At 40.8% G+C, this 12,768-nt stretch overlaps 1 protein-coding gene across 1 annotated transcript in view; it reads right to left on the bottom strand.

Annotated features, from left to right (window-relative positions):
- onecut2 (one cut homeobox 2) overlaps positions 1-1,556 on the bottom strand; it is a 50,676-nt gene extending 49,120 nt beyond the window's left edge. Inside the window, exon 1 of the mRNA XM_012849265.3 lies at positions 242-1,556. Within this exon, the coding sequence (XP_012704719.2) occupies positions 242-1,295 (1,054 nt within the window). The 5' untranslated portion in view covers positions 1,296-1,556. The remainder of the gene's footprint in view (positions 1-241) is intronic.
- Between the last annotated feature and the right edge of the window lie 11,212 nt (positions 1,557-12,768).

The following is a 12,768-nucleotide window of genomic DNA, read 5'->3' as shown; positions in this document are numbered from 1 at the left end:
AAAGCTGTACCGTTTAACTCTTAGGATCCAGCGTGATTTTGGATTCCTACATATTTTTTATGGTTTTATTCTACAGGGAGTGGAGCTTTGTAAAAGCGTCAGCTGGCTTTGAGCTCATGCCAGGACCCCGGTCCTCCCCCGGTTCTCCCCCGGTTCTCCCCCGGTCCTCCCCCGGTTCTCCCCCGGCTCTCCTCCAGCCTCCCGGCGGGGGGGGGGGGGGGGGGGGGGGGGGCTTTCCTACCTGCCAGTCTGAGCGCCGACATCCTCTGGAACTCGGGCTCCTGCAGCCACTTCCACATCCTCCGGAAGGTCTCCCGGCCGGACTTTAGTTTACTCCAGGGTTTGGGGTTGCGCAGCAGGTCGGACAGCGTCCCCTGGGAGCGGCACAGCACCCTCTGGGCGAAGATGGCCTGCGGGATGCTGTACCTCTTCAGCTCCGCCGTGATCCTCTGCGCCACCTCCTTGGTGTTGATCTCCTCCAGCTGGCCCGCGCCGCTGCCCGCCTGCGTCCCCGAGGAGGAGGAGGAGGGCGGCCGTTCCCGCGTGGTGGCCAGCACGGGCCCGTGGGATGGGGACTGGAGGTGGGCGTGGGGGTGGTGCCCCGGGTGGTGCATGCCGTTCAGGTGCGGCATCATCCCGGCCGTCGGGCCACCGAGGCCTCGGTGCTGGTGGTGCTCGAAGTTGAGCATCTTGTCGTGGGCTGCGTGCGCGCCGGAGCCGTAGTTGTGGAGCCCCTGCTGCGCGTTGTGGATGGAGCCCAGGCCGTTGCCCAGCACCGGGGACAGGCTCTGACCCATCCCGGACATGTGGTCCTTGTAGGGGGTGTAGATGTTGTTCATGCCCGGCAGCCCCCGCTCGTCCCGCATCAGCGTGAAGCTGCCGCTGACGTTGCCGGACAGCCGCTGGTGGTGGTGGTGGTGGTGGTGGTGATGGTGGAACTTGTCGGACACGGTGGAGATGGGCGGCAGCGGCTGCAGCGGGGTCAGCGTGGTGTAGGTGCCGCTCATCCCGGGCGAGGACGCGTCGCACGGCACGCTCATGGCGTGGTGCAGCGGCAGCGACAGCTCCGGCCGGTACTCCCCGCTGCCCTCCAGGATCATGCCGGACACCATGGCCGGCCGCGGCGCCAGGTCCTGGTGGATCCGCAGGCCGGACGAGCCGCTCATCAGCTCCGCGTCAGGGGCCACCCCCCCGTGCAGGCTGCCCAGGCCGTCCATTGTCATGTCCGCGTTCATGGCGTAAGCGTCCAGGTCCTTGGCCAGGCATCGATAGGCGTTAGTGTAGGCAGTCTTCATTCATCTGTCCTCTCAGTCCATCGGGTCGAGCGGAATCGGTTGTCCTCTGTCTCCTCCGGGATGGGTCAGAACCGGTCGGTCCCGGTGTCTCCGCGCCGTGCTCCCGTCCTCCTCCCCCGGCTCCAGCTCTTTGTGTGTCTCTGTGGATCAGACGGGCCTGTGCGGCGGCTCCCCCATATCCAGCCCTCTCCTCCTCCGGTGCTGCTCTGCTGCCCGGAGCGGAGCTGTCCGCGGTCCCTACCCGGCCGCTCAACCCACCCTGCTGCGGGAGGAGGCGGAGGACGAACCGGCGGCCGCTGCGGGGCCGCGCGCGCCCGACTGGCGGCTCTGGCGACCAATCGGAGCCCGGGGTTGAGATGCGAAGGGCGTGGCTCGGCGCGGATGGGACCAATCAGCGCCTTTTGAGGGAAGCAGCAGTTTACAGCGTGACTTTTCACTGGGAGATGAATTTGAACACATTCTCATGCTTAATTGGAGCATTTCACACTTTTATCCCTCTAAAGTGTTAAATTAAAATAAAATAATTACATTTATAGCATAACGGCTGTTCTAAAGCAATTTTCCACCATGTTCTGATGCTTTAGTTAGTAAACATTGTAGCAAAATTCAATTCGGCTGTTCTGTTTCTCCATTTTCCTTCCAAAGCAGGCTTTCCTGTAATCTCTTAGTTATGCCGATCAAAGGTTCTCCAGTATTTTTTTACATATTTTCTTTGGACTTTGGTTGCTTTCCCTATTCTCAGTCCAGTACCTGACCATTTTGACACGTCAATTGGTAAACCAGAAGAGGCTGCTGGGTAATAAACCAATACATTTCAAAAACATAAATTCTTCTGTAAAGGGTGTGGTTTGCGGAAAAATTTAAAATCAACCAAAGTCCAAATCAGATATTTAAAGACCTCCACAAATCATGACAACTATTGAGCAAGACAACTTTAAGGGAAGTCTAGACCGTGTTCAGAGTAAGGAATCTATTCAGAATCTGTTAGTAATTTGAAATGGCATGTTTCATGATTTGGCGCTATATAAATAAAATTGAATTGAATTGAATTGAATTGAAATATGTTTAAAACACATAAACTGTGTCTGCGATGCTGCCGACTGAGGATATGTTCAATAATAAGAATCTTACAGGAAATCTGTTCAGCATCACGGGTCTGTTTGTCGGAATCGGTTCAGCTGTGGGAATCTGTTTGGTTCTGGGAATTTGTTCAGCACTGGGAATCTTTTTGAATCTGTTACATTTTGGGAATCTGTTCAAACGTTAGAAATCTGTTTAGAATCCAGAATGAGTTTAACGTGGGGAATGTATTCAGAATAAAGATTTATTATTGTTTTCAGTTTTCTGAATCTGTTCAGAACCTGAAATCTGTGTAACGGGTGAAGATTTGCTTTGGGGAATTAGTCCAGGAACTGTTCAGGAAGGGAGAGTCTGCTGCTAGTCAGGAATGTGTTCAGCGATCAGTTTCCTATTGACAATACGTTCAGAGTCACAAATCTTTTCAAACCAAGGACCCTGTTCAGTTTGTATAATCCATTCAGCATCAGGACGTTTTTCTGCCTCTGAAAAGGACAGGTACCTGAACTGGACTAAAAACAGGTGAATTAGCAGGAAAAATCCATAGATAAATATGAAAGACTTTCACAAAACTTGAAGAACTAAAGTCAGAGGAAACCCTGGCTGCTTCGATTGAAAACAGAAATAATCAGGATAGTTTAAACTGTTTGCAAAGCAATGCTTAGACTAATTTTACATTGATGACTCGTTTTCCCCCCCACAGAAAACATGCAGGGCATCCTTCCACCTCTGCTCAGTAATATCCCAGCATCTCTCCACCTCTTCCCACAACAACCTGATGGTTTTGTCACACAGCAGGAAACCTGGAGCTGGTGAGCCGAGCTGCACAGACGCTGTGGCCTCCGGTGTGGAGCGGCTGCAGAGGGGACACGTTGGGATGTTATCGACAGCTTCGGTCTGATGGAGTGATGAATGTGAGAGCGGCACTGTGAGAGCATTATGGCCTGTAGCTGGTTCACTTTACAATTCATTACACTCTGAAGGACAAATGGGAGCCAAATACTCGGCTCTGCCTCTTCCTGTTGCTCTGATTCATCAGATGGAAACAAGCTCAGCCTCTTTTTATCAGAAATTAAGGATCTATTGTCATTGTGTGTTACCATAGTGAAAATGTTTCTTGAGACAGACACCGGCTCAGGTTACATAATAGTTCCACACAGTTGCTGTTTTTCTTTTTATTAAATCAGTTGCACTGACCAACACGCTCCAAATGTTCTTTAGGGAACCGATGAGATTCGTATCTGAGTCCAAAAGGTCCGACAGCAGTCCCTATGTGGATTAGTGTGTTGTGCCATGAATGAATCATCCAACACTCCCTCGATGATGCACAATTGATGACGAACACGAACAGTTCTCTGATTCCGAACAAGTTCCCAACACTGAACAGGTTCCTGACACAGACCAGTTTACCAGTCAATGAACGATTCTCTGCTTCTGAACAGGTTCCCAACACTAAACTTTTAAACGATTCCAAGTACTATATTGAATTCTGACTGAGTATATTTCCCAAAAACGAACTGATTCCACCTGACCTGAACAGATTCTTGATACACACACAGCTCACAGGACAACGAACAGATTCACAACTCTGAACAGATTCCTAACACTGAACCGGTTCCACACACTGACCAGTTTACCAGACAATGAACAGTTCCCTGATTCTGAACAAGTTCCCAAGACTGAACCGATACCCAATAGTATATTGATTCCTCACACTGAGCATATTAACACAGAAAAAGAACAGACTCCCCCTGAACAGATTCTTGATACACAAACAGCTCAGTGGACAACGAACAGATTCACAATTTTGAACAGATTCCCAAACAGGTAACTGGCTTTGTCCTCAAATCATTTGGATTTCTTAATTTGAACAGATTCCTGACCCTGATTCTTCACACAGAACAGCTCCTTAGAAAACGAACAGATTCCCGCTTTTGAACAGCTTCTGTTTTTTTAACAGATTCCTGAATCAACATCTTTAAGAAAAGCTTTCTGACTCATATCATTAGTCTGTTTGTCCTCTACTGACCGGGTTACATTATTTTATCAATTCTACCTTTCATCCGCATTTCAACATAATTAAACATTTTTTTTTATTTTTGTGTTCCTTCTGTTTTGGTTTGGACAGTAAAATACTTTTAGAAATTGCCACAGAAATATTAGATACAGTAAAATTATTTATTTTCTCATTGTAACTTCAGTTACATATCTACAGATATCATATCGACAATATCTGCAGATATTCCTGAATTTTCTCTTATTTTAGCTCTTTAAATTACAGTTTTGGGAATAAAAGTCTGTTGATTTTTAGAGAACACATTAAAAGTTGTGCTTTTTATTATCCATCACACATGAGACAGTGGGAATTATTTGAGGGAAGCAAAACTAAAATTAGGTTTTCAAAAATTTGCTGCAGCACTGATTCTATTTTTTTCTTCGTCTTTTTTGTCTGAAAAGTTGCTTGCAAATAAATTGCTCCACCTGTGTCCTTTGGAAACGATTACATTTATTTAGAAGATTTTTATTTTATATTTTTCTCTAACCACATAGGAAATATTAATGCTCTTTCTATTTTAACCCTTATTAATGCGAGTTTAGATGATCAATGCTTCTTTTTCTATCAAAAAAGATGAAAAGTAGATAATTTTTTACCTTCATCCAGTTTGCAAACTGGAATATTGTTGATAGTAATGTCTCATCCTGGGGCGTAAAAACATGTATTTCTTTCTTTTTCATACAAGCAGCTACCAATTGCTCATAAAGGTGCTTATTTTTTCCATCCTATGCATGCAAACTGGCAGATTAAGAGAGAATGAATCATAAATTCAGCTGGTGTAAAACAATGAAACATAAAACTGAATTTTGCTGGTGAAGATTCTCAGTCATCCAGGTCATGGTAATTCCAATAAAGTAAAAAATTTAATAAAATTAAAATTGAATTGATTTATAAATTAATACACGAAGCTGCAGTTTGAGACAATGGTACTAAACACTAAGGGTACATGGATTTCTCTATTTAGGTCAGAATGCTAAAAAGCAGACAAAATAAAAACATTTAAAAATGTAAAAGCCCCACAAAATGCACACCCCAACCAAAAAATATTCCAGTTTGCAGGAAAACAGCCAAAGTTATACGTAATAGAAAATAAATAAAAAATAAGAATTGAAGTCCAGGAACCTGAGAATGTTAAAAGGACGACAAACTTCATCTCTGTAATTTCTAGAAAATCTTGCTTAAGGATGAAAAGACTAAAGGACATTTTCAGAGCTGGGAGATGATGAAGAAGGAGAAGGAGGAGGAGGATGGCAGCAGGGCAGATGTTGCTTTGTTTAGAAGCTGTTGGATAATTAAAGACCAAAGAACAGAAGTCGGAGCCATTTTCTCCTTTTGATCAGCTGTCAGAGAAGAAGAGCTCAGGAGGTGTCCGGTGAGGGAACGCCGTCAGGAAGGGAGGCTGCTGCAGGAGGAAGACGCAGAGGACGGAGAGACCAACCAGCAACCCGAGGGTTTAAAAGACCCGCATCACTGTGAGCTTTAAAAAGATGAAACTCTGCCGTAGAGATGTTGTCCAGTCAGACCAGTAAATCTGCTCATTTCACTGAAGCAATAAAACTTTTTCCAACAGAAACGACTTAAGCTTAAAACACTTTAAATACGAACACCAGGAACACTGAACTAGACACACGGATCGCCTCAGATTTGATGTTTCCTCTTCTCAACATCTGCACAAGACATATGAAGCGCTTTACAAACAGGATCAGAACCACTTAGCCTGAGTTCAGAGCAGTTTACCAGGATTTTATGTGACAAACCAACGAAGGAGAGAATACCCAGAGATCCTCGGCTCAGGTGAGACAATCTGGCCACAAGACAACGGTGCAACTGTTCGTCATGCACTCCACAGGTCTGGCCTTTATGGTGAGAGGAAAGACAACATGTAGAAGAAGTATTCTCTGAACCTACGGTGAAACATGGTGGTGGCAGCATCATGCTGCGGGATGATCAGGACAATCCTGGGAGAAAACCAGCTAGAGGCTGCAGGAGACCTGAGACTGGTGAGTAGCATCACCTTCCAGCAGGAGAACCAGCCTGTGATGGTTCAGATCAAAGCAGATTCATGGGTTAGAATGGCCTAGTCAAAGCCCAGATCTAAATTCAGCTGTGAATCCATGGCCTGAAAATGTGACGTTCAGAGATGCTCTCCATCCAGTCTGCCTGAGTTTGAGCTGTTTGGGGAAGGAGCGTAAGCAGAAATGTTTGACTGTAGGTGTTTAAAACTTCCATAAAACAGAAATCATATCGACTGATATCGATAATTATCAACAAATAAAAACATATATTTTAAGTGCATCAGTAGTGACCTAATTTTAGAGACAGACACTGAATTCAAACCCTTTATTCAACCACCTTTTTATCAAAAAAGAAAGCTCCGCTCTCTGACCTCTCTGAAGGGGGCGGAGCTTCGTTCTGGGTCTGCTTTGTGATTGGTTGGGAGGATGTAATGATGTAATATTAACCTACATGATAGAATGCAACAGGAAGGAAAACTTTTATTCTATTGAGCTTATTATTGACCCTTTTATTCTATCACTGATATACGTCTATCGATCAATATATATTATTACTGAATTATCGTCCAGCCCTGCTACAAAGTATTCAGTCATAGGAAGCTGTTTTCAAATGAACGCCACGCTTTTAGAATTATGTTCGGTTGTACAAAATGCTGAAAAACATGAATTATTTTCCTTCCACATTAGAATGCAGCTTTACTTCATGTTGGTTTGTTACATAAAATCCCAATTAAATAGAATATGTGGCACCAAAATAAAGAAATAAAAAGCCAGATAAACCGATGGTGACATCACAGATCAATAAACCAGAAGGCAAAATAAATAATAGCGACAAATCCCCCAGAAGATGAGAGGAACCTTCTATGAACATGTTTCCACTTTAAATGAGTCTGTTGAGAATAAAACTGAGATCGTCCCTTTTAAAGGTGAGCAGCGTGAGCGTAACACATGGGATGCATGGACATGCACATGTGGAAAGTGTGGCAGAGTTTGTGTTGTGAAGGTGGAGGATCCTCCTCTCAGCGCTGTGCGGGACCATCTGCCGCCTGCAGAGCAGCGGTATTGATCTGCAGCTTTGTGCTGAGGACCACATGCTAATCTGGAGCGTTGGTGACAAACACAGCTCCGCTTTGCCTCGCATCTGTCCCACCGTCCCTCTCTCTGAGTCCCCCTCCTCTTCTTTTCTCTCAGTGTCATCCTCCCTCCCTCCATAAATGAGCCAGCAGTTTTTTATAAAGCAGAGGTCCATCTGTCCGGCTGCAGACCTCCACCTCCTCCTCCTCCTCTTCCTCCTCTTCCTCCTCATTGGTTGGCTGAGGCCTCTTCACTTTGTTCTGGAGCCTCAGAGGATCCATCGCTGACATTTAAACGTCACTAATAGTGACTCACACATCATGAAACATAACAGACAAATTTCAAATAAAGTAAAAAAACAAACATTGCCTCTCACTTACACATGAAGTCACGCGTTTTAAAACTACAATAATTAGAATCATCCACCTCTGTAATTCAGTATAGGAGATTAATTGATTACCTGGAGATTAAAAGTCAGATTCAGTGTTTAATTAACAGCCTTAATTTCTGATAGTATATAATCTTTACTCTTATTTATGCAACATAAAGAAAAGAAACAGTGAACATGACTAAAGCGAGGACTAATATAAAAGTTATAGCAGAAAAATATTCGACTTGGATAAAAAGCAAAACAATATATCTAATTGATAAAAAGACCATTTGCCTTATTTATTTTCTAGTACATTTCAGTTAACTTGTTATAAGCATAGAGGTCTGAAAACACTTTTTCATTTTCAAGATTCTTTTAAACAGAAAAATGCACAACTTGCAAAATCAGAGAAGTGGAAATAATAACAATATTAATACTGAAATAGAAATATGTAAATAGTAGTAAAATTTATAATAATATTGATAATAATTCAAAACTGTGAATACAGGAAACACCTCTGAAGACCAAATAAGAAAAAAATATATATATCAGTTATTTACACTGTAATATGTGGGATTTATGAATATATAAAGAGGTCAAATTTAAACAAATAAATACTTTTTAAGATAAAGAGTTTAAAACGTTTATTGACATCTAGTTTTGCATAAGTTTAAGTGTTTCAGAATACGATGATTTCAGCTTAAACCTGAAAGTTATGGAGGAAAACATCCTGCATCTCTGCTTAGTTATTATTATTCTTATTACATTCAGAAATAACAACAATAAAATAAAAACAGAAATCTTTAAATCTAGACACAATTTGATCTAAGGAAGCTTAATTCATGCAAATGTGTAGAGGTGATTCATATTCATTACCATAGTAATAGTAGTAGTAATAATATTAATAATACCAATAATATTACTAAGAAGAAGAAGAACCAGAAGGAGAGGAAGATGAATGTTCCTCCATGTTCTCCCCCCTGCTCTCCTCCTCCTCCTCCTCCTCCTCCTCCTCCTCCTCCTCTTCCTCCTCCTCCTCCTCCTCCTCCTCAGACCTGCTGCCTCCTTTGTGGCCGTCCTGTTGGCCATGAAATCTGCCTTTAATGGCAACACAAAGGCCGCGTGTGGAGCCGGCCTGCTGTATTCAAATGCTGCAGCGCGTGTTTGCAGCTCTGAGCGAACGCTGATCTGACAGAACGGATCCGTTTGGACCTCAGCTGCTGCACATGCTTTCACAGCCACTGAGGCTGAAACCCTGCAGGATGGAGAACATGAAGAACCACAGAGACGGTGCCGCCATTATGATCTGCTGCATTATTATCTGATAACATCTGATTAGCATCATTTCAGCTGATGGCCAAATGTACAAATACATTTCAGAATATTTTTTTTATTCAAAAAATATTTTCAAACCCACTGAGGTCGGTTACTAATTTATTCTATTCTATTTTATTTTATTTATTAGTTTGTTTATTTAATATCCATTTTAAAGTCAAGTGATGTTCTGTTGGGTTTGTTTTGCTTAAATTCTCATTTCTCAGATTTTCTGCATCTATTTATCCAGGTTTATTATCCGCTGGGGTCAGGAGTCATTTTAGTCAATGAGACTATTGGCATTTTTAACTGTTGTCCTATCTGTGACTTGTCATAAAAATACAGAGATTTAATTGCATTTCCAATTTGTTTGCTCATTGCTATGTATTTAATTCCTTATTTAATAGTTTATTTCTATTTCTTTATGTAACATGTTGAAAACAAAATTTAATGAATGGAATATAAATAAGTTCAGTTTAAATAGAAAACACACTTTTTCAGCCATTTAAAAATATATTTTATGATTGTATTCTTTCAATAGTAATTAGATTATATATATATATATATATATATATATATATATATATATATATATATATATATATGTACTGTATGAACATTTTTAACAAGTTTTACAATTATGTTCACAGAACAACATTTTTACATTTTTATTTACTTATTCATTCACTTATTTGTTTGTTCATAAATTGTTTATATGGCATATTTACACATATTTAATTTAGGTGAAATATTTATTTATTTATTTATTATTATTATTATTATTATTATTATTATTATTATTATTTTTAGTAACGGTAAACCTTAATAAAGGTAAAATATTTACAAATGTACCATAAAAACACTGATTGTATGAAATAAAAGCGTCAAAACCAGAAAATTGCTAGCAAAACGTCAACATTTTATATATATATATATATATATATATATATATATTTGTGTTTGTGTGTGTGTATGTGTACACATATACATCCATACATGTATACGCATATACCGTCCCCAGTTCTTGCTTCTGCTGCTTCGCTGTGCCTTTAAGTCGCAAATAATGCTTTCTTGAATTGAATAGTTCAGTGTTTAAGTTAAATAAAGTGTTTAGAAGATTTTAGACTTTATTAGATTCTTTATCAAAGGTCCTGAGAATCATCGATGCTTCAGAACTCCTGATTAATAAAGCGTATTTAAGTGAAAGGTGACAGAAATGAGCTGGTGAGGTGAGTAAACAGATGGTTGTGATGAAGATCTATAGTTTAAACTAATGACTGAGTTCCTCTGAAGGGACTTTAAACTCCAGGGAATGTTCTGACGAGGAGCCACATGGATCTCCTCCATCAGGCCGACTAAAGGTTGTGTAACGTGGACAAATCGTTGCTGCCTGCTGATAACGTTGCTGTGAGGACACAAACACATTCTGGAAGACGTTCTCCCCTCATCAGACTTTTTATCTGGAGGAAGAAAACAGCCTGTCTCTCTCTCTCTGTGGTCCACTTTGTGTTTAGAAAGACTTTTTGCTGTCCTCTGCTGACTTTTTCTGCTCTGTCACTGAAAGCACATCACAGCCTTATTCTAACTTTCAGTTTTTATTTAAACCACCAGAGCCTTCACAGAGAAATCCACACTTCGGTTATCTTGAGCCCTTCTTCATTAATGGTTTTCCAGGCTCTCTAAAAATCTTTCTGCTTTTGTTCTCCAAAGTTTGGCAGCTTTTACGTCCAGTTTATGACAATTGGTTAAGCCAGTTTACTCTGTTTCACTGTGCAGATGGCAAGGCAAAGTAACATGTGCAAAAACACAGAAAGGTTCACCACACTTTGACAAACCTGTGGTTGAGTTTATTCAGTGATTAAATGATTAATACAGAGTAGATATAGTTTATTTCAAGTATTAGATCAATTGAAACAACGGTATCTTTTTGGGTGACATCTAAATGTAGTTCTAGTGTATATAGTTAACCTTGACAACATATTTATATGATGGGCAGCTGCAGCTTCATTTAAAATGCAAAAAAAAAAGACATTCTAGAAATATAAACCCAAACATGTTAGAAAAATTATACAGAAGATAAAACTAACCACATTGCCCACTTTGACTAATTTTGTGATTATTAAATCAGGTCATTAAATAATATTTCCCTTTTTAGAAGCAAGATAAGAATCCTGAAAACAATCTTTTTGTCAAAGACACATCTCTAATCGTTTATACATTTGACTCACAAACAAAAGCAGACAGAAATCCAGCCAGGAAGCAGAATATGCAGCAAAACTTACAAAAATAGACCCAGTTTAGGTTGTTTCACTCAGACCCGGTGCTGCATACAAAAACACGCCAAAGACACGACTCTCACTTACCAGAAAAATAAGCCTGTTGAAGACATTCATTCATATTTAACAAGTATAGTTCAAAGGTTTCATATAAATGTCTCTGTTTTAAAGGGATGACGGAAACAGCAACACAATTAAATTAAGAAATAAGGTTCTTAAATCAGTATTATTGATTAAAAATAAGATAGTTTAAAATGCTAACTAGAGACTGACAAGTAACAATAAAATCACATTCCACTTTAATACAGTCTGAAAAACCTGAGAATGCACATCTGAATGAAAAGCCGAGAACATTTCCACCAAATTTACAATTTGTCCAGGAAATAAAAAGGAATGCCTGACCATAACTATCTTAATCTATTCAAAGCAATTTAACCCATTCTTAGCGGATAGATGATAACCACAGGCTGGTGAAGAAATGAACAAATGCAAGGGGAATGGTGTGTTTGCACTGAGTAATCAACAGTGACAAATTGTGGCTTTAAGTCTCTAAGTGTTTTCATTTCAGTCTCTCTCACTGTTTCAGCTGGAAAACCAAGCTAAGCAGGAATTAATGCTCAGCATAAAGTTATTTTCTTTAACATCTCAGTCGCAATGAGACATTATGGTTACAATCTGAGAGCATCTTAATCAGTAGATTCCTGCTTTAGTCTTAAGCTTTAAATGAGATCCAGCCTCTCCAGTACCAACATTCAGCACCAGCGCAGGAGGTAGAGTGTTCGGTCTGCAATGAAGCGGAAAGCAAGGGTGTGCAGGTCAGGGTGATAGATGGAGGTGCAGCACATTCAACATTTGCGCAGTAGCTCGCCCCTTTTTCGCTCTCTCCTTGCAGATTTATAATCTAACAGCAACAACCACACTTGTTATCCTTGGTTTTAGCAGATTTACAGTTAGAGACTATTTTAGCAGCCAATTTCTAGTTAAGTCACTCAAGATTAAAGAAAATACTTTACACTTTTTAAACATGCAACAAAACGCTTCCTTTAATTTATCCAGCAGTTCTACTGTATAAAATACTTCTGACGGCTAATGGCTGGGAGCGATTTTTTTTTTAAGGCTACCATCTAACTATCAGCTTAAATTTAAATGTAAATGTCACCAGACCTAAACAACAGGTTTTCAAGCACTTAGCTGAATTAGAAAACAGAATAGTACAGCGCTGATGATAGAAACAACAGCTAACTGCATACGATTAGCAATGGCATCGTCAAAAAAAACATTAGCAATCCTT

The sequence above is a fragment of the Fundulus heteroclitus genome, unplaced genomic scaffold, assembly GCF_011125445.2.
Source record: "Fundulus heteroclitus isolate FHET01 unplaced genomic scaffold, MU-UCD_Fhet_4.1 scaffold_154, whole genome shotgun sequence".
Classification (NCBI taxonomy): domain Eukaryota; kingdom Metazoa; phylum Chordata; class Actinopteri; order Cyprinodontiformes; family Fundulidae; genus Fundulus; species Fundulus heteroclitus.
The sequence above is the reverse complement of the archived record's forward strand: the minus strand, read 5'-3'. Positions and strand labels throughout refer to the sequence as shown.